Here is a 25,673-nt window from a genome sequence, read left to right on the forward strand (position 1 = left end):
ATTTATTTATTTTATTTAAAGCATTTTTATAAAGCGCGGACTTTACCCGAAGGTGTCAAGAGCACTGTACAATAGAACCAGTTACGTTACATGAGATAACTGTTGCAGGAATAAAACAAACAGAAACGGAATGCAGAGCCAATCTTCTAGTGCATGCCATTTTGTTGTTGAAACATATCTTTTCTGTGACCACACTTGTGCATTAGCAGAGCCAATAGCTCTGGCTAAACACTTATAACTAAGGTCCCAGAGGCGAGACCGATTGCATTGCAAATGCTTGTTTTGTTAAAGTAGTTTCGCCTGTTATTCAGTAGTTAAGCTGGAGAGAGGAATGGACAGGCTGCTCGTAGCTATTTTTCATTTTAAATGTAAAACAACGGTGTTTAAATGTTTCTGTAGAACCCAGGCCAACAACTTACTAGGACACACAACTTTTAACGTGGTTCGCGATGTCTGTGTCTAGAACACGTGCAATGAAGTACGAATCCGAATTATAATAAACGAATGATAAATGGTGCCATATCAAATGTCTCCTTAGTCGGATTGTCGGTGACGCTTCTGCAATAAGTGACGTGAGGGGTGAGTCTGGCGCGAGCTCCGTCCGTGTGTAAACAGACTCGGGGCCCGGCCTGTGGGCGGGCCTGCACCGGACCGGGCGGAGCTGCCGCGAGCGGGGCTGGGCCCCGAGGGGTTGGGCCGCTCCTGCACCTGGCCTGGCTGCTTCAGGCCCTCGCACTGCTGGCCGCAATGATGGAAATCCCCCCGTCTCACTACCCGGCCACCCGTGCAGCATCGCTCGTGGCAAGCTACATCAACTACCGGCAGGGGGCGCCGCACCGCGTCTACCAGCCAGACTGGGTAACGGCGGCCAGCAGAGAGGTGAGTGCTGGGCGAATGTGGAGAGAGTCACTGTGACCTGGGTGCTGTGTATGTCCTCAGGCCTGTGGCGAAGTCGGCTCAGCAAGTCACGAGGCAGGCACTGCAATCGCAGGTATTGACTGTCTCGCGCTGGAGCTCCGGCGGTTTATTGCGTCATATCCGGGTCCTACCAAACGCTCCCCAATCCTGAGGAGACGAGACCCATGGCCCTAACAATGCATACCTACCAAGTTTTCAGTCTGCCTGTGTTTTATTTATTTTTATTTTATTTAGTGCATTTTTTATAAAGCTCGGACGACATTACCTGAAGGTGTCAGAGCGCTGTACAATAGAGCCAGTTGCGTTACAAGAGAACAGTGGAAAGTGGAAACACAATACAACATTGCAAACGAACAAACATTTGTGTAGTGACATGAACAAGAAGAAACTCCGGAAGAAAGGAATGAATTTAAGAATTTTATTCAGCAAGTGAAAGAGCTTGTGTGATGAGCAGTGACTGCGCAGAGTCACGGTGTGTGTGGTCCGGAATGTCACCATGACGTCAGTTATATACACGCTAGACACGGACAGCTGTCCGCGCGCCTAGCAACCAATAGGAACTGACTGCCATATTTAACAACTAGACCCATAACATCTCCCTTTTTATGGGAGAAATAATTAAACAAATTCCTACTCTTAAATACAACAGTTGAAATGAGTTTATGGTAAACATGGTAAGTCCCTTAAACCCCTATAAGCACCTAAGAAAAACTAAACATTAAATGGCAATGAGTAAGTGTTAATATAAAATCCCCCAGGTACTATTCAGCTAGGCTTGATAAGGAGGTTCCCAAAGGTATGAACCCTAAAATTATGTTATACTAAAACTGCCTGGTTTATGTTGAGGAGATCTAATTAAATCTATAAGTGGAAGACTGACAGACCTATCGCTCCCTTACATTATAACCATAGACACTTGTTTAGCGTATCTGTCTTTGAATAGTGACAAAGGAGCCACAACCAGTGAAATAATGTCCAAGAGGAGCTCTGTGTTCTACCAAAAAGTTCTTAGTTTTTGGAGGATATATGGAGGGGTCTCTGGGCAATACGAGCATCTTTGGTGCAGCAACCTCGCATAAGAAGATCTTGTCTACAGCGTAGCCATCCTTAAAAACATCAACTTCTTGTTCCACGTGCAAGATGGTTTCAAACGGAAGCATCCTTTGAGCTGTAGTCCGGTTTCCATTTCCACAAATTCTTTCTTAGCCCCGTATAGAACCATCTATGTTTGAAATGAATATGTTAGTCTAATGGACAACATTAATGATTTAAGACCATTCATATTTTCAACTACTTATACGTTCTTCAGATTTGCTGTACTATACTCTGCCCAACCTGTTGGTATGTCTTGCTATTTTCTGCTTGAAACATGTTCTGTACTATATCAGACATGATCTTTAATAGACTTATCTACATGTAGATATATATTGTAACTAGATATGATGGGAGAGAATAGAGAGAAATGAACCTTCATCTAACACCGTGGAATAGGCTATATAACAATGTTGGAGCACATATTCTCATCAAAATCATCTACTAGATTAATGTTTGTTCTTCCATTGTACTTTTGGTCAAATTTTCCACAAACACTTGCGAAATGTCCTACCTTTAGGCAGCTAGTACATCTTTTCTTACTTGCAGGACAACTTATGGAATCAGCTAATGGTTAAGGGAACCACATCTAAAACATACGATGGGAGAAGAATTTACATTATAGTTTGAACTGTATGATTTTTCATTACTACATTCTCTTCGCCTTCTGTCGTTTACATAAGACACACTAGAACAAGATTCTTCATTTACTTTAGCTAATTCTTTTCTGCCTTCAAGTGACCGTTCAATGCCCTTGGCTATATCTACCACTTCAGACAATGTTGGTTTTTTACAGGCAAGCAATCGCTCCTGTATTTTACGCTGAAAACAATGAAATACAAATTGGTCGCGAATGTACATATCTGCCATGTCACAAAAATCACACTTTGTGGCTAACACCCTTAAACTTCCGATATACTCCTCTACATTTTCTGATTCTAATTGTTTCCTTAATGAAAAACGATGTCTCCCCACCATAATATTTTCTTCTTCGTCAAATTGCTTTTCTAATCTTTTCACTGCCTCCTGAAAATCATCAAGGGGAATAAACTGTCCCGGAACAGGTTCATATTCTGGCAGGCTTTCAAAAATGTCCTGGCCCGCCACACCTAAGAGTCCATAAAGAATAGCTTTTTTCCTTTCACCGTCAAATTTCTTGCCATTAATCGCAACCAAATAATTTTCGAAAGCCTTGTACCATATCTTCCATTTCGTTACCGGTTTACCTGGAACTTCGAAAAAATTTGCTGGAGCACTGAAAATACTTTCGCTGGACATGACTTGATTTTCTTCCCCTGACTCTTTTAATTCTGATATCAATTGTGACTATTAATTGGGATACAACAGAATAGAAACACTCTATATATAATGCAATATCCTGATGCTTGTACAGTTCTTTACAGTGGAAGAGTACTCACTTCAATTTGTCAGGAGTAAATGTGCATTTAGAATTTTGAAAGTTTACTTTAGAATAAGCGTTATTCACTCAAAATAAAGAGTTCTGTTATTTTTCCTCTACTTTGCCAATCAAATTTAATATTTTACCTTCTGTAATGTAAAGCGCTGGAAATTATACTTTTGTTCAACTTAACTTGCTGCTGACGATGTGCAGGAGCACTGACCTAAATGCTAAATCAACGTGTATTCTACTTTTTTTTTTATTATTTGTTTATTGAGGTAAGAGGATTGATGCACTTCATGTTGCTTACAAACAGAAAACAACAAGGTATACACACACAGTGCATATGCCTACATCCATAAATGGCCGGCTATCCGCACTCAAAAATCAAAATCATTGGCTTTAGTGTTACACAGCCCAGCAGCCGACATCCAACGGACCGGCGGCGTAATATTCGATAGCCTCCACATATATCTCAGTGCTGTATTCGTTCACTTATAAATCAGTAATCTTACATTTTCAAAGTTTATTCTTTCCCTATCTTGTATCGTAACTTTAACAAACCAAACAATATAATCCCCAACTTTTAGTTCATCTTCTGATATAATCCGTCTGTGTCACAGCATCCTCCCTCCTCAGTGCCATTATTGCGAAACTTGTGCACTCTGAGTTGTCAGTGTCGTATCTGTAGGTCCCTCTATCTCCGTCTCCGATCCAGCATCATCATGTGCCAGTAAATATTCCCGCAAGTACCCCCAATAATCTTTGGGCCTAGAACCACCTGGCAGCTCTTCTTCATACGTTGCGAGTGTGTCTCTACAATACACCATATCTCTCACCCAATGCTTTACCTCGGGGGCCCTTTTGCCATTCCAATGCATAGATACCCTTCTCTTAGCCAGTAAAAGCGCTATAGCACAAAACTTGCGTTTCAATGCTCTAAGTTGCGGGATAATGCCTAGCAAACAGATCTTCGCATCACACAGCATAGTTGTCCCCAGCATCTCGTTCAGGACCTGCATGACGCATTTCCAATATCCCGCCACTTTGCGGCAGTGCCACGCTAGGTGCATGAAATCCGCATCATCTTGCTTGCATCTATAACATTGTGAATCATCTCGCAAACCATATTTATGTAATTTCTGAGGCGTGTGGTATACCTGGTGTAAATATTTGTAGTGTATTATTTTCAAGTTCCCGTTAGGGGTCAACATACCAGTCAGCGCACATGAGGAATCCCATTCCATGTCAGTGAGAGGTTCTGTTAGTCCAGCGCTCCATCTGTCCCTAGCCTTGTGTGTATTCGCCCCCACCGCCTCCTGTATACTGGCATACAGTTTGGATACTAGGTGAGACGCTGCCGGCGTAGTTAGGAGTAGTTGTAGGGGCGCGAGTGCGGGAGGCTCCTCAGGATGTGTCGGGTAGAGTTCCCTAAGTGCCCTTTGTAGTCTATAGTAGTTGAAACTGAACAATGGAGTCGGGTTTGTTATGTAGTGGAGCTTGTCCAGTGTTAGGAAGACCCCGCCATCGTATAGGTCCCCAAGAGTGTCTAGTCCCGCCCGCTTGAACAGATCCATGCCGACCTTCTCCTGTGTTACCGAAAGAGCCGGATGATGTGCCAGGGGAAGTGCCGGTGCATACAGTGGTAAGCTGTGCGTTGCCTTGCCTATCAGCCGCCATGCCTCAGCCGTGGTATTAACTGGATTTATGTCTCGTTCATGTAGTTTAGTGCGTTTATGTGTCAATATGTTGGCTAGTGGGATAGGGTCAGTGTCGCCCGCCTCTACGGCTACATGTGTCAGGAAGGGCACCTCATGGAACCAGTAATGCGCGTACTGCGCTTGCGCGCATAAGTAATATAAATAGAAGTCTGGTACTCTGAAGCCCCCCTTTGAATATGGCAGCGTCATGGTGCGTAATTCCATCCTCGCTTGTTTCCCCGCCCACAACAAATTAAGGACCAGTGTGTTAATGTTACGGAATACGGCTGCGGGCGGTTTGATTGGGATATTATTGAACAAGTATAGGAGCTTCGGTAGAAGCACCATTTTTACAATGGCCGCCCTGTCTGCCAACGAGAGGGGAAGTCTGTTCCATTTCTTAACTTTGTCCTCTAGTGACGAGATGGTCCGCCCGTAGTTCGTCCTTACCACCAGTTCCGGGTCTCTGTGGAACCAAACACCTAAATATTTCGTAGGTTCCTCCTGCCATTTTAAAGGATAGTCTAGTTTGGTCGGGCAGGTGCTGTCCGTTAAGGACAGGACTAGGGATTTATCCCAGTTAATCTGCAACCCGGATTGTAGGCCAAACCTAATGTACTCTCTCAGGAGTGGATTAAGGTGTTGTTCAGGATTTTTAACATACAGCACCATGTCGTCTGCGTACAGCGAGATATGTATGGGTCTGGAGGGCATTTGTATCGCTGAATAGTGGTGATGCTGCCGGATCTTACATGCTAGCGGCTCCAGCACTAATGCGAACAGCATCGGCGAGAGCGGGCATCCCTGTCTAGTACCTCTGCATATTGAAATGGATTCTGATATGTATTTGTTCACTCTAATGCGTGCTGTCAAGCTTGAATACAACATCGTTATCCAACCCAGAAAAATCTGTGGAAACCCCATACGCACCAATACTGCTTGGATAAAGGGCCAGCCTATTGTGTCAAATGCTTTAGCTGCGTCCAGCAACACAGCCACCGCCTTCGTTTCCGGTGTTAAATAATGGGCCAATGCGAACAATGTACGAGTGTTGTGTGTAGTCGCTCTGTCTGGGATAAAACCAGATTGGTCCGGTCTGATCAGCAAGGGCATAAGGGGTTTCAACCTGTCCGCCAGCAAACTAGCTATTATCTTAGTGTCCACATTCAATAAGGAAAGAGGGCGATATGAGTCGCATTTATCTACCTCCTTACCCGGTTTCAACAACGCCACGAGGAGTGCCTCTCTCATGGTCGCCGGCAGCGTCTGAGCTTCGTGCGCTGCCCCGTATAGCCGCACCAAGTATGGTGCAAGTGTATCAGCGTATTTTTTATAGAATTCCGTGGTAAAGCCGTCCGGCCCAGGAGCTTTGTTATTCGGTAATCTCCGAATGGTATCAGCCACTTCTTCTACTGTCACCGGGCGTTCTAGATATTTCCTATGTCCGTCTGCTAGCCATGCCAGTTCTATATCTTCCATGTAGTGCAGTAAATCCCTTTGTGACGGTGATGGACGTGCTTTGTAAAGTGCCTCGTAAGTATTCATGAATTCAGTTAGTATCCCCTTGGTGTCCGTGATCACCTCCCCTGTGTCCGTTTTAATGGAAGTTACGTGTTGTGGGGCCCTACCCGCGCATATTTTTGCGGCCAATTCCCTACCAGGTCTACCTCCTTCCCCATACCTCCTCGCTGTCGCACGCTTTGACACATATTTCAGTTCGTCCGTCGCGAACCCATCGTATTCAGTCAGTAGCGCTTTAATTTCCCCCAAAATAGCAGTGTCGCCCGTCTGGGTGTACGTTTGTTCCAAGGTTTGTATAGCCTGTTCTCGTGTGTGCAGCTGCCGTCTGATATCTTTGAGGATGCCTGAGGTGGTACTGATACAGATCCCTCGTATCGTGGCCTTAAAGGCCTCCCATAGCAGACCAGGGTCTTCAGTAGTTGGGGCATTGAGATCGAAGTAATCTACTATAGCCTTGTGTATAGTATCGACATATATGTGATCTTGCAGCGCAGCCGCATTGAAACGCCAAGTAAAGGGTGGTGGGTCATAGCATGGTATAGCGATGTCTAAGAGTACTGGACCATGATCCGAAAGCGTTCGCGGTAGGTGAGTTATGTCCCTAACCCATGAAAGTATCTCTTTCGTGCCCAGCCAGTAGTCTAGCCTAGACCAACTATTGTTCGCTGCATTTATATGTGTCGCTATAGTTGTTACTGGGTTGCGTGTTCTCCATAAATCTACCATGTTCAGGTCGTCCATGGTGTCTTGCAGCATCAACCGCGCCTTGCCGTGCTGTTCCGGCGTATGTGATGCCCTATCCAGAGTATCCTGTAGGGTGACATTGAAATCCCCACCCCAAATTACTTGAGTTGTCTGCTTGTCGACGATAGTGTGCCACACCTGTCTGAAAAATTCCGGGTCATCCACGTTAGGCCCATATGTGTTTACTAATAGTATCTTCTGCCGCCTTACCACTCCAGCTATTATCACGGTCCTCCCTCCTGAGTCCCTGTGTATGTCCGTGATCTCAAAACCCGTGCCCTTTCTGATCAATATGCTCACCCCTCTTGAGTATGACGAGAAGTTCGAGTTGGTGACAGACTCAGCCCATTTAGCGTCTAGTGTGGAAGTACTGTCTCGCGCTAAGTGCGTTTCCTGTAAAAATACAATGCTAACATGTATCCTGTCAAAGTAAGCAAAGAGCCGCCTGATCTTTTTTGGGTCACCCAGCCCCCTTACATTCCACGTTAGAAATTTAAGCGTGTTAGTACCTGTCATGGGTGTGAACCTGGTTATCAATGATGTATACCTTACATATATAGCTCTGTCTTTTCAGTGCATACTGACATAAACATTTTACAGTGACCTGCATCGATGTTGGTATGTTCTGTACATAGACATCTCTCAAATCATAATATATAACTAAGGAGTTCGCCATGCTTCTCAGACACAGAGATTGCAGTATGAAGTATTCAGAAATCCCCATCCTCCCCCCACCCACTTTAGCCCCCGAACTTTGCCAAAGCCATCCCTGAACAACCTTTAACTGTAAAGTCAAATTCTTAGTGGGGAACACCCACTTGGGGGTAACACCAGGTTCACACATCACCATCCACATAGTGGACGTGGATGGTCGCAGTCCACGCTGTAATGCAATACATGTGCTCTAGTATCCCCCAACCCCCCGCCCCCTCCAGCACATGTAGGGCCGCCAAGGCGGCATGCTGTCAGTTCGCCAGAATCCCCACCATTAGTTACATCTTCGTAGCCACTAGACTCAACCATGGTACGGCATGGATAGCGTGCCCCCTGTCAGTGGAATCATGCAAACCATATTTTGCGCCCGGGTGGTAGTCACTAGGTTGTGACCATGCAGTCCTCATAACTGAGTAGCAGATAACCAGAGACCCTTGTGTCCTCCATACCATTTATACTCACAGTCTTGTTGACTCTGCTGCGGCACATCACCATCAGGGTCTATACTTACAGTGAGTTCGTAAGTGCCACACCAGGTCGCCATCTGCTACCGACACAACTGTCTAGGTGTGTGTGAATAGCTGCCCACTTACGCAGCGTCCATCGCCAGCTTCACACAGATGTGCACCGAAATTCAGTATCGTGCGCCCATTGTTCGGGTCATTCATTCTACATCGCTCGTGTCCGCACTTCGATCTTGTTGCTTGCGCCGTTTCAGTTGTTGCCGAACGTATTCCTGTGCCGCCTGTACTGTTGGTAGTATGACCGGTTTCCCGCCAGTGAAGATTTTGAGTTTCGCCGGGTATAACATTGCATATTCTTGTCCGAGTTCCCTCAGCTTCTTTTTAACTGGAGCGAATTCTTTCCGCGCCAGTTGCACCGCCATGGTATGGTCTGGATAGAACTCTAGCGTGTTACCTTGATGTGTGACCTTACCCATTTCTCTGGCCAACCTAAGGATTGTATCGCGGTCCCGGTAGTTGAGCAATCGGGCTATGACCATGCGTGGGGCGGCACCAGGTTTTGGTACTGGCGCAAGTGAACGGTGTGCCCGTTCGACCAGGAACACGGAAGACAGTTTCTCAGAACCAAATATCTCTTTGACCAACGATTCTATGTAAGTCTCCATCTTCCCTGTGTTTGTGGATTCCGGCAAACCCGAAATCCGGACGTTGTTGCGCCTGGACCTGGCTTCCTGGTCCTCTACCTTGGCGCGCAAGGTTTCCACTGTCTTTTCCAGGCCTCCGCAGGACCTGGACATGGCCTGTTGATCATCCTCCACTTGCGAGATTCGTTGTTCGGCTTCCGTTATACGTCCGTCGTGCTGTTCAATTTTCGCCGTCATGTTGTCCACTCTTTGCACCACGTTGTCTAGTTTCCCATTCATTTCTTGCAGGCTTTTCTGAATCGCCCTTAGCACTGATTCCATGCCCGTGGTGCCCGAATGTTCCTGGCCGCCTTCCGCCTCTGGGTCTGACGTGGCCATTTTATCTTGCTTTCGCGCTTCAAATTGGAGCTTAGTTTGCTGCCTGTCCGGTTTCCCCATGTCAATCAGCAGCTTTGGCGTAGTTTGTGTCGATGACAATCTGGGGCTGCTAGTCGTTGTCCCACCGGTTGTGGAGTTGACACGGTGTGTTTTCGCCGCAGCCCCCCACCGAGCTTTACGTGTAGACATTCGCCAGTCACGTGTTTTGGAAATATGGCCGGAATATGGCCGGTCGTCTTCGTGCAGGGCCTTCTTCTTAGGGCTCCAGTCGGCGCTCTTATAGTGGCTGCAATGCGTTGGGGGGCCCCCCTCAGAGCAGGTGTGCAGAGTCAACGTGCGTGGCAGAGTTATACAGTCCGTTTTTCATGCGTGCATGTGCCATGCATACCCCTCACCACCATGGTAATGCTCAGTCCGCTCCATGATACTCGTGGGGGCCAGATATAGCGCTTGCGAAAGATAGGTGCATATATCTCTTGCTGGCAGCTGAGGCGTGCTCGGTACTCACTGCGTGTCTTCGTGTGGGGGCCTCGCTGGCCGAGCTCTCCACAGGCGTCTATCTGCGACGAGGATTCAAATGTGTCTTCTCTCCCTCATTTGCGAGTGGCACCGCTGGACTTCGAGGGGCTCCGATCGGCCTGATCGGCCGTTCCCGCCGCCAGTGTTGTGCGTTTCACGGGCGCCGCCATCTTGCCCACAGTGGAACGCACGCCGATTTCTAGTTGCGCCAAGCACTGGGGACCTTCGGGGGCCCCGCCGAGCCCCAGGTGTTGTCGGACAGCCTTATATCAAGCTGCGCCAAGTGTCAGCATCAGTCCAGGTACGCCAGGTGCTGGTAATCGCTCCGGGTCCCTGATCTTCCGGGGCGGCCATTTTGAGCAGCGTCCGCGATGGCTCCGATCTTTTAGCTGTCTCGTCTGTTTCTAGCCGCTCAGGACGAGTCCCCTTGTCAGGAGAGGTCGGCCCCACATTCCGACGCACAAATCTCTGCTCAGCGTTTGTGCCGGTGGGGTTTTAGGGGGTCAGAAGTCGGTAAGAGCGCGACCGTCCGGCGGAGCTGACTCTCTAGCCAGCCATACCGCAGTGCGCCCTCTAGCGCCCCCCCAACGTGTATTCTACTTTAAAAAAAAAAAAAAACAAAAACACAACACAAGATTCTTCTACTCACACGTTTGAATAGAAACTTTACAATAGAATGAAAGCGAACTACAATTTCATTAGGGAAGCAACGAATTGACACATGTGGTTTATATTACCTGAAACGTCCACTAACATTACACCCTTAACCGATGAACTATAATATGTGTGGCACAAGTGAAACTGAATGTTGACTTCTCTTTTCCACCGAAAAGAAAAAAAAAAAATATGATTCTCTGTCAGTACCTTGCAGATCCAGAAGTGTAACGGTGAGGCTGTGCCTTTCTGTGCGAATTCGGCACACAAAATGGCGTCGCGTTACCTACGTCACAGACGCAATGACGTGTGATAGGAGTCACTGGTTGCTACACAGCTGAGGCGGTTGACATTTGACAGTTGCCCTGACGTACCCATCAACTGTGACTGGAGCTTAGACGCGCGTCTCCTCACCTCAAATACACCTCACTGCAAACACAGAAGTCGGAAGAACAAGCACAATCAAACAGATGAAAATTCTGTTGAAATGAAAAGCACTCTGAACTTGCCTGAAAATAAACTTGTATCAGCTTGGCGAGTGCGAAAATTTCCACGAGATGTCCTTTCATCGAACACTGCCTCAACTAGGATGAACTCTATTCCGCTTCACAGCATGCCCGAAAATAATGAAGAATGAATTAGCAAAACGAAATCTTTACTCGTGAAAAAGAATGAATCTCATCACTTGCCTTGAAGAAATGAACACGCTGTTGGAAAACGACTCATCCACAAGCTCGTTAATTTAATCACGTCCCGTCCTCGTCGCCATATGTAGTGACATGAACAAGAAGAAACTCCGGAAGAAAGGAATGAATTTAAGAATTTTATTCAGCAAGTGAAAGAGCTTGTGTGATGAGCGGTGACTGCACAGAGTCACGGTGTGTGTGGTCCGGAATGTCACCATGACGTCAGTTATATACATGCTAGACAATGACAGCTGTCCGCGCGCCTAGCAACCAATAGGAACTGACTGCCATATTTAACAACTAGACCCATAACAATTTGCAATGCAATAGGTCTCGCATTAGGAAAGTTTGAGCTATTGGTATTGTAAACGACAAATTTTTTATTTATGTGTTGGTTTTGAAAATAGCGAAATTAATAGCTTTGTCATTTACAATGCCAATGGTTTTAACTTTCGCAAATGTGACACCTATAGCATTTGTAATGCAATATGTGTTGTATTTACGTGACTTAGATGTATTGATATTACAAATAACAATGGCTTTTATTTTTTTAATAATTAATACTTAAATAAAAGCTATTGTAATTTATAATGGCAATAGCTTAAACTTTTGTAAATAACTTTTGTGAAGATTAATATTCAGTGTATTTTATTGTGACTAAAATACAAGAACAGAAGTGAAATATTAACATCTTTTTGTGACATTTGTAATAAAGCTTGAAACATTGAGAGAACATATTTGAACCAGTTGTTGTTGAATGGTTGCACAGAGTGATGTGGTTGCGACGAGTGATGCTGTGGCATTCAGTGATGCTGTGGTAGCGCATAGTGATGTTGTGGTGCCCCTGAATGATGCTGTGGTGGTGCTGAGTGATGCTGTGGTGATGCGATAGCTAGAGTGAGGGCGATAGATAGAGTGAGGGCGATAGAGTGAGGGCGATAGAGTGAGGGCGATAGAGTGAGGGCGATAGAGTGAGGGCGATAGAGTGAGGGCTATAGATAGAGTGAGGGTGATAGATAGATAGATAGAGTGAGGGCGATATATAGCTAGACAGATAGAGTGAGGGCGATATATAGCTAGACAGATAGAGTGAGGGCGATATATAGCTAGACAGATAGAGTGAGGGCGATCGATAGATAGGTAGATAGACTGATGGCGATAGAGTTAGTGCGATAGATGGACAGAGTGAGGGCGATAGATAGAGTGAAGGCGATAGATAGAGTGAGGGCGATAGAGTGAGGGCGATAGATAGAGTGAGGGCGATAGAGTGAGGGCGATAGACTGAGTGAGGGCGATAGACTGAGTGAGGGCGATAGACTGAGTGAGGGCGATAGATAGAGTGAGGGGCAATAGAGTGAGGGGCGATAGAGTGAGGGCGGTAGAGTGCGTGAGGGGCGATAGATAGTGTGAGGGCGATAGAGTGAGGGCGATAGACTGAGGGCGATAGATAGATAGAGTGAGGGCGATAGATAGATAGAGTGAGGGGCGATAGATAGATAGAGTGAGGGGTGATAGATAGATAGAATGAGGGGCGATAGATAGAGTGAGGGGCGATAGATAGAGTGAGGGGCGATAGATAGATAGAGTGAGGGCGATAGATAGAGTGAGGGCGATAGATAGAGTGAGGACGATAGATAGAGTAAGGGCAAAAGATAGACAGAGTGAGGGCGATAGACAGTGTGAGGGTGATAGAATGAGGGCGATAGATAGAGTGAGGGCGATAGATAGATAGAGTGAGGTGGCCTTGTGGTGGTGGTGGTGGATGTGGTGGTGGTGGATGTGGTGGTGGATGTGGTGGTGGTGGATGTGGTGGTGGTGGATGTGGTGGTGGTGGACGTGGTGGTGGTGGACGTGGTGATGGTGGACGTGGTGGTGGTGGATTTGGTGGTGGACTTGGTGGAGGACTTGGTGGTGGACGTGGTGGTGGTTGTGGATGTGGAGGTGGTGGAGGTAGACGTGGTGGTGGTGGACATGGTAGTGGCCACGTGGTGGTGGTGGTGGACATGGTGTTGGTGGACATGGTGGTGGACATTGTGGTGGTTGTGGACATGGTGGTGGTGGTGGTGGACATGGTGTTGGTGTACGTAGTGGTGGTGGTGGTGGGTGTGGTGGACGTGGTGGTTGTGGACATGGTGGTGATGGACGTGGTGGTGGTGAATGTGGTGGTGGTGGTGGATGTTGTGGTGGTGGTGGGTGTGGTAGTATGGAGGGCTGAATACGAGAGGCAGTGAGAGAGAAAAAAAGGAGACAGACAAGGGAGAGAGAAGCGAAGCAGGAAGTAGAGAGGGAGAGAGCGGCAGATAGGAAAGTTGTGGAAAGCAGGGGGTGGCATAGAGGGGAGGCGAAGACCAAATGAAGAGGGGGTGGATACAGTAAATGCGAGAGAGTCAAGATGAGAGGAAAGTGGACAGGGTGGGGAGAGGTGGCATGGTCGTGGAAGGGAGACGGCAAAGCAGAGGAGGGACGAGGGAAGAAAGGTGTACAAGAGAGGGGGCTAGTCGGAAACTAGGGACAGAGATCTGCTCGGCTATATCAGTCCTAAGCTATGTCATCTGAACTCTCAACCTCGCCCCCCACCTTTGAGCTCTCTTTAATTTCTCACACATCAAAGAGACACACGGTTCTTTTTTTAGAGCAACTTCAAAAATACACCAAGCCTCGGCCCCCTTTGTCGGGTTAAATGAAAGTAAAGCGCCAAGACTGCAGTCGTGCTGCAGTGGTGACGTGTCCTGGTGAACTGAGCCTGTGCCCCATTTGACTGAAACGTGTGATTCTGGGCAACCTACTTCTTTTAAGTAACCACATCTGTCTATATTTGCGCACTCCTAGAAGATGTTTAGTGAACTTCACTGAATTTTCTCTAATTACCAGGCTTGTTCTAGTCTTTCTCTGACAGAGCTACAGGCTCAGAGTGGCGTCCAGTTGCCAAACTGTGCACAGAAAAAAACGAAAAACCCTATCTGGATCACTTGTTCGCTACTTGGATAAACTGTGTAATCCTGGTCATATCCATTTAGCTCTATGTCCCTCGAGTCCATTATCTGACAACAATATGTACAATGGGAACAAGCGCAAATCAGCCAGATTTAAATACTATGAAACAAAGTTGTTTGAACGTTACTGCTGTTCTATTTTGTGATTGAAAGTCGAAAGCTTATCTGGGGGTTAGGGGGAAACAAATCATGCACTAAAGAGCGAAGATAAACGAGACAGGGAGAGAGAGTCGGTGGCATGTTTGATGCTACAAATAGGGATTAAGGCAAGTACCGAGAAAGCACAATAGGGGGCAAACTTTATCCAGGTTTGTACAGGTAAAAAAAATCTGCATACATTTTGTGGGCTGTGCAGCTGAATTCCTTTGATGTGTGCAAGACGAGGACAGAAAATGCCTCGACAAGGATAAAATTAGCACTTATATAACTAGCAGTCGCTGAATCCAGCAGCGCACCCTGCATTGATACAAGGAATAAAGTGATGTTTAAAGCGCGCGCCCTCGAGCTCCGAAGAGTTCACTGCAAAGCCAGGGCTGCAGGGGTGTCTCGTCGCTCTCCCTCTCAAGGCCCCCGGGCACATAGTTTTTAGAGCACTTTGATGAGGTAAAGCTGCCTCTTTAGAAGCTCGAGCCACCGCACACAGTGCACTCTTTTACTGTTTTCTTACAAGAGGCACAAGATGCTATGCCATTGGTGAAAACAAGATATACAGCATTCTGAGCCAAGCAGGCATGGTGTTACCCCAAAACAGAAATCCTGCTCACACGGAAGGAAGGGACTGTTCCATACTCTGCATCTGTCCCCTGATCTTTATTATGTTCCTGTTGTTACCTATTTTACGTTGTATTGATCTATGTTGTTGGTAACAAATGCTTCTTTTTTTTCCCTGCTCTCTTTGTAAAGCGCTCTGTTACCCTATCTTGGGTCTGGTTCTCACTATAGAAAACTCTAAAAAATAAAAAATAAAATAAATAAACGTCACCAAAGAGGGGTCGGGGGAGTGAAGTGGGGGCCGTGGGAGGACGCATAGGCTGGGATGGTGGAGGGGAGTGAGAGTGAGTGGGAGCGAAGCTTCGGCACCATGCGAGGGAGGGGGGCGCTCATGTCCGAAAGGGGTGAGGACATAATTGGAGGTTGGGAAGAGCAGGGCGCACACCCCGAAGGGGTGAGGCGGCAAAGGAATATGGGACATGGAGGAGTGTGGGTCACAGATCTTTAAATGGTGGGCGAATAGGAAGAGAGGAGAAGCCACCCTAAAGATGGATGGGGAAATGGGAACGGGGAGGGGGGTAAATATTCTAAAGGGGGATATGGTAAGGGACTAAGGACATAGGGTAGAGAAGGGGCAGTGTGCGTGGGTGGATCGGCCTCTCCTCAGGAAGGCTGTGTAGGGGAATCGCGCAGTGCGGTGAGACAGCGTCGACTTCCAGGGGCAGATGAGAAACGGAGGAGACCTGATGGAAGATCAACTGAACATTGCCGATAGGGAGCAGTGAGAGACAAGATAGAAGGGGAGGAGCCATGGGGGGGCTTAAAAAAAGCTGAGCAGGACAGGTAAGGGTGGGGGCTGGAGTAAATTAACCTGGGGCAATACAGAGAGCAAGGGAAAGGGGTGAGTGCTGAAAGCAAAAGAAAGAAAAAAAAGCCATGAAAGTGATCGGACGGAGGCAGAGGGGAAAGCACGGGAAATAACAAGCTCTCGGCATTGCTGTGGCAGGGGCGGGGGAGCGCATTCCTTTGTAGTCTGATGCGGAGTGGCGCAGGAGCTGATTCCTTTGAAGTCTGATGCCGAAGCTCAGACAAATGGTATGGTGCGCGATGTGGCTGGCGATGTGCACGCGCCTGGCTCACATGAACTGTACCCGATCCTCAGTTTGGGTAGACTTTTGAAAGCCTTACTATAATCTCGACAAACAAGCAATGCTAAAGCAATGCTGTAGTCGAGACCTAAAAATGAGGGTTACATAAATACAAAATCCAACAAAGCATGCATGAGAGAGGAATGTACAGGGAAAAAAATACAAATTTACGAGTGTGACATTTGATGCTGTTTGAGGGACTCTTTATCGCAAATTGAACAAAGTATGCCCATTAAACAAAAAATATCACAAATTAACAAATCAGCACAATGTAATGCTTTAAAGATCGTAGTAAAACATCCTTAAGTGAAAGTGATCTCCAATTAAAAAGCCAGGACAGAATGAAGGTGTAAGTCACACAAATTGTGACTGCTGGCCAGCTGTGCCATGGGCATTCCTTTCCCCCAGCACCACCTACTCATGGACGCTCTTAGTGATACAAGCTCAAGACACACAAATACAATTTGTGCAAATTGTTGTGTTTAGTTTTGTTGCTGCAAAAGGTCTAAGCTGCACATTTATTATCTGCTAAAGAATTGTTATCTGCTAGGTTAATAGCACAAAAGTAAGAGTTGTGGCGTTAGCCAAATCACCATGACAATAGTGCTAGCATAATGTCTTAATGTAAACATGCCATACCCTGTGGCCATTTTTATTTGCTCGGTTAATTGCAGCCCTGCCAAGTGTCATACATTTGTGTGACAGTATGACAGGCTGGTGGGGATGCAGTGACCTAACCTATAATGCGTTAGTCTAACACAAGATGCATGGCACCTGGCAGGACTGCGCATGTGGTATGCCCGACTCCTCTGGATGGCTTACCAGGACATTATTATTATTTAAAAGTTTTATTTAGCGTTAGCTTAACCTGTAGGTATCAGAGCGCTTTACATACACAGAGTAAACAGCAGAAGGACATTACATTACCTAGTTGACTGGCAGTAAGGAAGCAAACCAAAGAAACAAAAATACAGCAGATAAATATGTAGTGCAGCGGAGGGGGAGAGAGCAATAAACAGAAAAAGGTGAGAATGACATAGTCCGGTCACCCACTATCCTTGAATGTCCGGGGAGAGAGGAGACAGCTCGGATAAAGTAGTCTAGGTAAGTTGACGTTGGTTATGAAAGTATTTGTTTAAGAGATGGAGTTTCAGTTCCCTTTTGAAACAGGAGAAGGAGGGGTTGCAACTGAGGACTACAGGGAGAGCGTTCCATATCCTGGGAGCGTTGCCCGAGAACGATCGGTATTGGGTGGTTTTCTTTTTCATTTTCAGAGGAATAAGGAGGATTGAGTTGGAGCTTCTCAGGGATCTGGATTGGCCTGCTCTTTTCAGTTTATTTTTTTAGGTAGTTGGGGGCAGGAGAGTGAAGGGTTTTGTGTGTGATGCAGGCCAGTTTATAGATACATCTCCGTTCCATGGGAAGCCAATTGAGGCAGTTGAGAGCTGGAGTGAGGTGTTCAAATCTTTTAACTCCTGATATGAGTCGCGTGGACATGTTCAGCACTGCCCTTAGAGGGGCTAGGTGGGCTTTTGGAGTCCCTGTAAGGATGGCGTTTCCGTAGTCGATTTTAGAGAGAACTAGGGATTGGACTACTGTCTTGAGGTCATCGTGGGGTAGAAAAGGTTTCAATTTCTTGAGGTGTTTTAGAGTGAAAAGAGCACTTTTTGCAGAGATTGTGATGTGGGCCTCCATTGATAAGTTCTTTTCAAGGGTGATGCCTAGAGACTTAACGGAGTCATTACATTTGTTATCAACAATATAAACATTAAGAAAGCCGGAATGTCCCTTATATAGCTGTCAAGTTTCCAGTGTGATTTGTGCGACATTTCAATGGTTTGCGTGTGCTTATGTGTGACATTTTAATGGTTGGAGTGAGCTTGTGTGACATTTGATTGCCTAAAGTGTGACACTTTGGCTTACATTACATCATGCCCAGGACATTGGCCTTTCTCACAAATTGAGGTCTTGTCGGAGCAAAAGGTGTGCCCAAAGCGCTGTCCTCCTAGTGGTGGAAGGCTACCGTCTCCACCAGGAGTTAAGCAGCACAAGTGTTGCAGTGGTACATACCATTTAGTGAACAGTAGTAGCAAGCCGGACCTTTTTACCCTGTGTTACAGAAGTGAGGCTTATCACTCACATTTTTAAAAATTCCGCTCCTGTGTGCTTAACTCACCCTTGGCCTTTATCAGGTAGCTGTGTGGTACTGCAAAGCACGGGACTAGTGAGTGACTCTGAACTGCATGCATGAGTGCCTGGAAAGGGTACAGTACAGGGATAGATCAGTACTGTGTAGTGCATGTGTGGATAGTACATGTACCGGATGTATATATGCCTGATAGGAATGCATTACATGAGAGATGTAGTGCTTCATGTGCAATGAAAGAATTATCTGGATGTATATATGCTTGTGTGAAGTACAGTACATGAAGGGTGAAGTGTTGTGCAGCGCCACATGGTGAGTGTTTTTGCTGACAGTGTGTGTGTAAATAGCACAACCTGGATAAACATAGAAAAGCTTCAGTGCTGAACAGTGCACTCAGACTGAGTGTGTGTGTTGAATACAATTTGCCTGTAATGGTACAATGCATAGAGGTAACAGTACTGGATGGAAAGTGTGCTGTGAATCTACACTGAGTGAGTGTGCCAGCAATACATTACATGGGGGACCCTGGGTTCCATATTGCGAAGCAGAAGCCCAGGCCTGCCTGGTGAAAACATGAGGAGGAGAGACAGATTTGTGGATTGCTGCATTCCTGTGAGCTATGAGGGATATACACTGTAGGGAAGGGAGAGACGTCCTTTGCACTTTAAGAGGCTGTTATTTGATTTAGTGAAAGATCAGAAGGAAGGGGCCTGGACACATCTGGGGAAGGGAACTGGGACTGATAAGAGAATTGTAAAGAGTGAGGCTGGGAGCCCGGGATTAACCTTTTGATGCACATATCACTGAGGTTGACATCCAGGTGTGAACTGTGGTCACTCCAATGAATTGTTTTGTGGGCCAACCAGCTTCTGAGTCATGCAACATAAACTTCCAATGATCCAGACCGTAAATCACATTTGGTGTCTGGAAAAAGGACTATAACAAGAGGAGGTTGAGTCCCCAAAATGTTGTCATCTGTTTTTTTAAGTTTTAAATATAATTTATTGAATATCAAAATAAAACATAATAGCAATAGAATACTACATCAATATACAACATATTGCAAAAAAGAGATACTGTGAACAGGGTAGAGAAACAGAAAAAGGAAGGAGAGGGGGAGAGTAAGTCAAATAATATAACAAATCTTTGCATTCAAAATGTAACACTTGGTATACGTTAGATCCTCTAATAGAAACTTATAAAGTATCCAAGAGATGAAATACAATAGAAAACAAAACAATTATTATTCATATCAAGGAGGTTTGGGTACTTCTTCGTTGCAAAAAGTATGTAAAGGTAAGGATTGAGCAGATAAGTCTAAGAAATTTGTAATGGGTAACCATAACTAATCTCCTTTAATAGTGAGTGTAATAGGATAAACATAGGCCCTGTCTAATCTGTGATTATAACAAATTCCGTACCACCAGGCTTGAAAGGAGACATTCGAGGCATTCTTCCATGATTTAATAATTTGTTGGAACGCTACAGTTATAAGTAAGTCAACAATGGATGTGTTAATATTGGAGGAAGACCATACCTCAGAAAGATTACCTAGAAAAATCTGTGACCAAGTAAAGGGGAACTGAGTGGAGAAAATCTTATGAATTTGTTGTCATACCCTGGACCAAAACACATGAATCATTGGACAAGTGAATAGCATATGTTTAAGATCTGCTACTGCGGCCAAACAGGACCAACAGGTAGAGGGAATAGAGGGATCTATTGTATGTAATTTGGCAGGAGTGATCAAAAGTCTACTATAAATAAAAAATAATGTTTGAATTGTGTTTGCTGCCCTAGAAGATTTCCTTATTTTGAACCAAATTGTGTGCCAGGTTAATAATTCCCCTAAGTCCAATTCCCAGTCATTTTCTATCTTAGATGTATCCCGAGTTATAGAGGTATCCCGTATTTTTTTATAAATTTGGGACGCGGAGGAAGAGGACAGTAAAAAAGGAAGAGTAAGAGGAGAAGATTTGATATGTGTAATGGAAAGTGTGAGGGCATCATAGCTATTTTGAGAAGCTGTACTCAATAACTTATATTTAGGGTAGAAGGATAGTGGAATAGAAAAGTGAGATTGGAGTATAGAGAAGGGAATACAGGTACCATCTTGAAAAAGATGGAGAGTCCAAGTAAGACCAAGATCCAGCCATTCAAAAAAAAGAGTCCTATTCCTGACTTTAATAAATGGGTTATACCAAATAGGGGATTGTAAGAATCGTGATCGATCATCTAGACCATCTAGGAAAAGAGGAAGAAAAGTTTTTCTAGAATTTTTAAGAATAGGGAGAGACATTTTCTTTGGGATATGTGATAACGATACAAACTCTTAAAAGGTGAAAGGATGAAAGAAGGAGGATTCAATATCTACCCATAATGGCTGCAAGGTGGCTTCAGACATATGTTCCGATAACAAAGAAACAGAGTGAGTAACAAAAAATGAAGTGTGGTAAGAGGTAAAATCTGGAAAATTTACTCCACCCAAATGTTTAGGACATTTAAGTTTGGAGAAAGACATCCAAACTTTCTTGTTTTGCTATAAAAAGCGTGATAGAACAGAGTAGATATTTTTATAACAGGAATTCGGGATATTAACTGGGAGGTTGGAGAGAAAAAATAAAATTATTGGAACTAACATTTTAATAGAATCCAGCCTACCCCATCAAGAACAAGGGATGCCATTGTGTTGTAGAATCCTTTAAAGTTGTTTGTAGATTTTTTATATTTAGTGCTACAGTATCTTTAATCGAGGGTGTGAACCATAAACCCAAGTATTTGATTTTAGTGGGACTCCAATGAAAAGAGGAAGCCAATAAATCTGCATGAAAAGAAAACTTATTTAGAGGTAGAATTTCGCATTTATCAACATTAAGTTTGTAACCTGATACCAACGCAAAGTCTGAAACTTCTGATAGAAAAGCTGGAATAGATGTCCGAGGTTTGGAAATGAATAAAAGTACATCATCTGCGTAAGCAGAAAGTTTCAAATGTTTATCTCCATAAAGGAAACCAGTAATGTCTTTATTCATTCGAATTTTTGTTAGAAAAGGTTCTAATGCTAAAATAAAGAGAAGGGGAGAGAGAGGACATTCTTGTCGGACACCTCTGAAAAGAGGAAACAAAGAAGAAACAAGACCATTGGCTAAGATTAAGGATCTAGGATAGGAATACAATAACGAGATATAAGAAAGAAATTTCGGGCCAAAACCAAACCATTCCGATGATCCGACACATACCTCGACCCGAAGGGTCGGATCGTCGGAATGGCGAGAGTATTGCCAGTGCTCTAATCGGCACGTGACGCAACAACTCCTGCTTCATAGGAATTGACAAAAGAGTTTCACTTATGGAAATACGCACACTAGAAACTTGACCTCAAGGTTGCAGAAGGCCTCGGTGTCCTATAAATTGCCAGATGACATACCGTACACGGAGGGAATTGGCCTGTGGGATTTGACAATAAAGGTCAAGTTTATATTTGTGGAATAAAGCCCTGAAGAAGCCCGTGTTGGGCGAAACGCGTTGGCTGTGGATGCACTGAAATGAAATAAAATACTTGCAATCCTCAAAAATCTGCGTGAACGTCCATCACTCCTGTCTTTTCCATTCTTAAATTGTATGGCATTTTAGCCAGTAATTGTGATTAGAACGTTGCCTCTCCAAATGTGTGTTAAAAATTGTATTATTGAAAACCAAGTTAGGTGGCTGGTTTTAGGAGGTGGGCAATAGTTATTATTACAGTAGCTTCGAACAAATTAATCTATGATACTGGTAGATAGTGCGTTGTCTATCTCTGCCGCCCAATCTCTTGTGAAAAACAAACAATATCATGTTGTGAAGTATGAGTCTTTCATGGCCGAGGTACTTCCATGGATTCCACTCTGAAACTGTTCAGAACTTGTTGTAGCAGCGCAGGATCTTCATAATTAGTTGTTTTGTTGTTATAAGTCACTTTGAAGAGGCAAGGGTGGAACAGGCCATATCTAGCATTCAGGCTGCGTAATGCAGGTCTCATCTCCAAGAACTTTTTCCGACGTTCTGCAGTTATCTTGGCGTAATCGTGGGCAAAAAAGAGATTAGAACCATTCCAAGTGATTTTTCCACATTGTTTGGCAGCATGGAGGACTTTGAGCAAATCAGTGTACTCTAGAAAATACAGAATAACTCCTCTAGGTTTTGTAGAAGATGATGTAAAACGAGATATCTGACCAAGCCGATGCGCACATTAAATATTCAAAGGTGGGCTGTCAGGGAGACCCAGAAGGGTTGGCAGGAAAGTTTGAAAAAAGATCGGATTAGAACCTTCAAGGCCTTCAGCCAGGCCATAAATGTGCAAATTATTACGTCTGTTGCGATTTTCCAAATTTTCAATCTGTTGCTTAAGTTGCCCCATCTCTTTGGACATATGGGGAACTTGATTTGTAAGTCCTTGCACAAGATCAACACGGCTTTCTAATTCTCCAACTCTCTGTTCAGTGAGCTACCAGTTGGCCTCCAGATTTTGTAGTCGGGCATTAGTTTCCTCCATATGCGGTTTAAGAGCACAAATTTCATCAAGGATGAGCTCCATAGAGATTGAGGATGACGAGTTAGTAGGAGAATGTGCATTCACTTTCACTCGTTTGCCAGATGCAGACGTCGACGCAGAGGGTATTTTGGTACCTTGCTTTGCACCTAGAGGGGAATTAGATGAAGCAGAACCCTTCGAACCAGCAGAGTCATTAATATTTTCCTCTATGGGATCCTGTAGGACGTTACGGGTTAAAATCCTCTAAACCCGCCTCATTGGAGTGAAGGGACCCAATGCCGTTATTGCGAGGCATTGCCATGAAGAGCAGCAAGAGGAGAATCACCTTGTATGATGTGAAGAAAAAAGCCGGACACTTAGAATCAAATTGGTCAATGAATGAGGAGGAAATAGGTTATATGAAGCCAGGAGACAGCAACATAAATAAATAAATGTTGGCAGTCCAATGAGTGAAATAGCGGTCAAAAACGTAGGAAAAGTGGTGCCATAATAAAGGGTGTGTGTTTTCTGTGAGGAGATAACATCTCACATCGTTCAGGCGGGAAACTGTGGGAACGCCAAAAACAAAATGGCGGCCGCGAAGATGCGCTGAGTCGCGACAGTAAATAGGTTAAAATATAGGCACTGGTCTCACCCTGCGCTCTCCCCGTCATTGCATTTGGTGCAGCTACGGTTCTGACCGCTGTCGCAAGCGGTGTCGGGGTCCAAGACAAGGAATAGCTCCCTGGAGCCGTCCCGATTGCTCACGTCTCTACGGAGCTCCTGGGAACAGCGGCCATTTCCTAAGGCTCCGAAGCCACACCCCCGGTGGCATCCCCAAAATGTTATCATCTGTTAAGCAGCCAGATGGGCGGTTGAGAATAGAAAGCTCTGCAAAATTCTGCCTATGACCAGGACACAGGGCAGACGCCTCCTCGGTTCACTGCTGGGTGAGGGGACATTACCTAGGACACCAAGATCACCTGCCATGGAGCCTGGAGCACCATTGCCTGCTTAATTGCCAAGAGCATTATGCTCTGTGTGGGAAAGGAGAGCGTTGGAGGTCAAGTGGGAAGCCCTGCAGAAGGATTCTCTGAGTGTAGTGTGATGCTTTGCACCGATCAGGTCGTTGCCCATGGGCAGTATCTGCTCTGTGACCTTTTAAAAAAAATCTTGATATACAGTTCGACAAATGTACTTGGTGCTGTGATCAGCGGAATAATTTGTTTGCATATAATAGCAGCATAACATTCTTCTTGTGCCAAAGATCGGGCTGACATGATATACAGTTTACATTCATTCTATATCACATTATCGATGCATCAACCCATACATATGAGAGCCAAAATTACAGTCATTTGGGGTTACATTTCAAGAAATACTCAGAACATTAATTGTGTGAGGGAAGGCATTGTAAGTGCTAAATGGGATGGTACATATTGTCACTGATTGCCTGTGGTGCAAAGGGAGAGTTTGACGAGTGCTACAACTCTACCGATTGCTGGCTTCACCGTTGGTGGCGGGGGGAGCGCAGGAGGCAGGACGTTGGGGTAGTGGGACAATGCGCCAACTATGTGTGGCTAAGCGCATTTCTCGCTTATCCATTTTTAAAAGCCCCAGTGTGTCATAACCATTTACGGTAGAGTGTCCGTTAATCTGGCCTCGACCACTGCGAGATATGTCTTCGAGTCTGGAGAGTTGGGTGTGACCAAGTGGCTTGATATGCCCCATGTAATATCTCCAGCTGTGCTACAATACCTCTACCTAGGTGGGCGAGACACAATTGGCAAGGAGGTGATGCTGGCATTTCCCATCTCATGGCTATCCTACGTGTAGCTTAAGTTTAAGTAATACCAGTGCCAAATCTAAAAACTTGTTAAGGATCTTGTGTGCTGTTGGTGATCCTCAAAAGAAAGTTGAGGACTGTCTATTGGTACATTATGGTCCACAGGCCTCGGATAAAGTCTCGCTATTGCCGTCCAGTAGGATGACAAGCATGGTCACGACCATACCAGATCAGTAAAATAAGCCCCATGGTCACGACAGTGGAGGCAGGAGTCCGGGAAAACTTGATACATCCGTGCAAGTCTATAAGGTGTAAGATATGTATGACGGAGATGATTAAATTGGGTATATTTAAGCCTAGCATTCATGGAAATGCATTTTGGCATGCCCAAACATTGCTTCCTTTGTTTATCTATAAACCTAGTCAAGAGATCACCATCCCTGTAGGCTCTGAGTGAGGGAAGCGGAATTTTTTGCCCTGTCCTTGCTTATAGATTTGTTTAACAGTGTGATAGCACGATGGCCGGTGTCATGTACAAGTATGATTTGGAGGAGTCTGGATTTTCGGGTTCATCGTGTGTTCTACCCCAAACTTTATGTAAGTATCTGGTAAGAGATGCAGACAAGAGAAAGATGGAATTCCATAATCATCCCTCAAATCTCGAATGTGCAAATAATCTTTTCGGAGAACAGGTCTCGCCAGGACATGAGTCCTGTGTTGGTCCAGGCGGTTGCCTCCGGTTTAGAACCTAGGGCAATGCAACCAGGCATCCTTAAGAAGTATATCACCGAGGCAGAATAGGGAAAGGGTCGTTTCCTGTGTAGGTAAGTGGTCCAGCAGGAGCGGGTCGTAGCCATAAGGATATTCCCCACCTACCTCGGGATTGTACTTGTTGCGCACAACAACAATTTCACTATCTTATTCGGGTCTGTTCCAAATGGCCAGG

The 25,673-nt window shown here is 45.2% G+C and overlaps 1 protein-coding gene across 1 annotated transcript in view; it reads left to right on the forward strand.

Moving 5' to 3' along the window:
* Positions 1-621: 621 nt before the first annotated feature.
* Positions 622-25,673, forward strand: part of LOC144762280 (latexin-like) — a 152,408-nt gene continuing 127,356 nt past the window's right edge. The window contains exon 1 of the mRNA XM_078647418.1: positions 622-879. Coding sequence (XP_078503544.1) covers positions 748-879 — 132 coding nt within the window. The 5' untranslated portion in view covers positions 622-747. The remainder of the gene's footprint in view (positions 880-25,673) is intronic.

This window comes from Lissotriton helveticus, chromosome 6 (genome assembly GCF_964261635.1).
Source record: "Lissotriton helveticus chromosome 6, aLisHel1.1, whole genome shotgun sequence".
Classification (NCBI taxonomy): domain Eukaryota; kingdom Metazoa; phylum Chordata; class Amphibia; order Caudata; family Salamandridae; genus Lissotriton; species Lissotriton helveticus.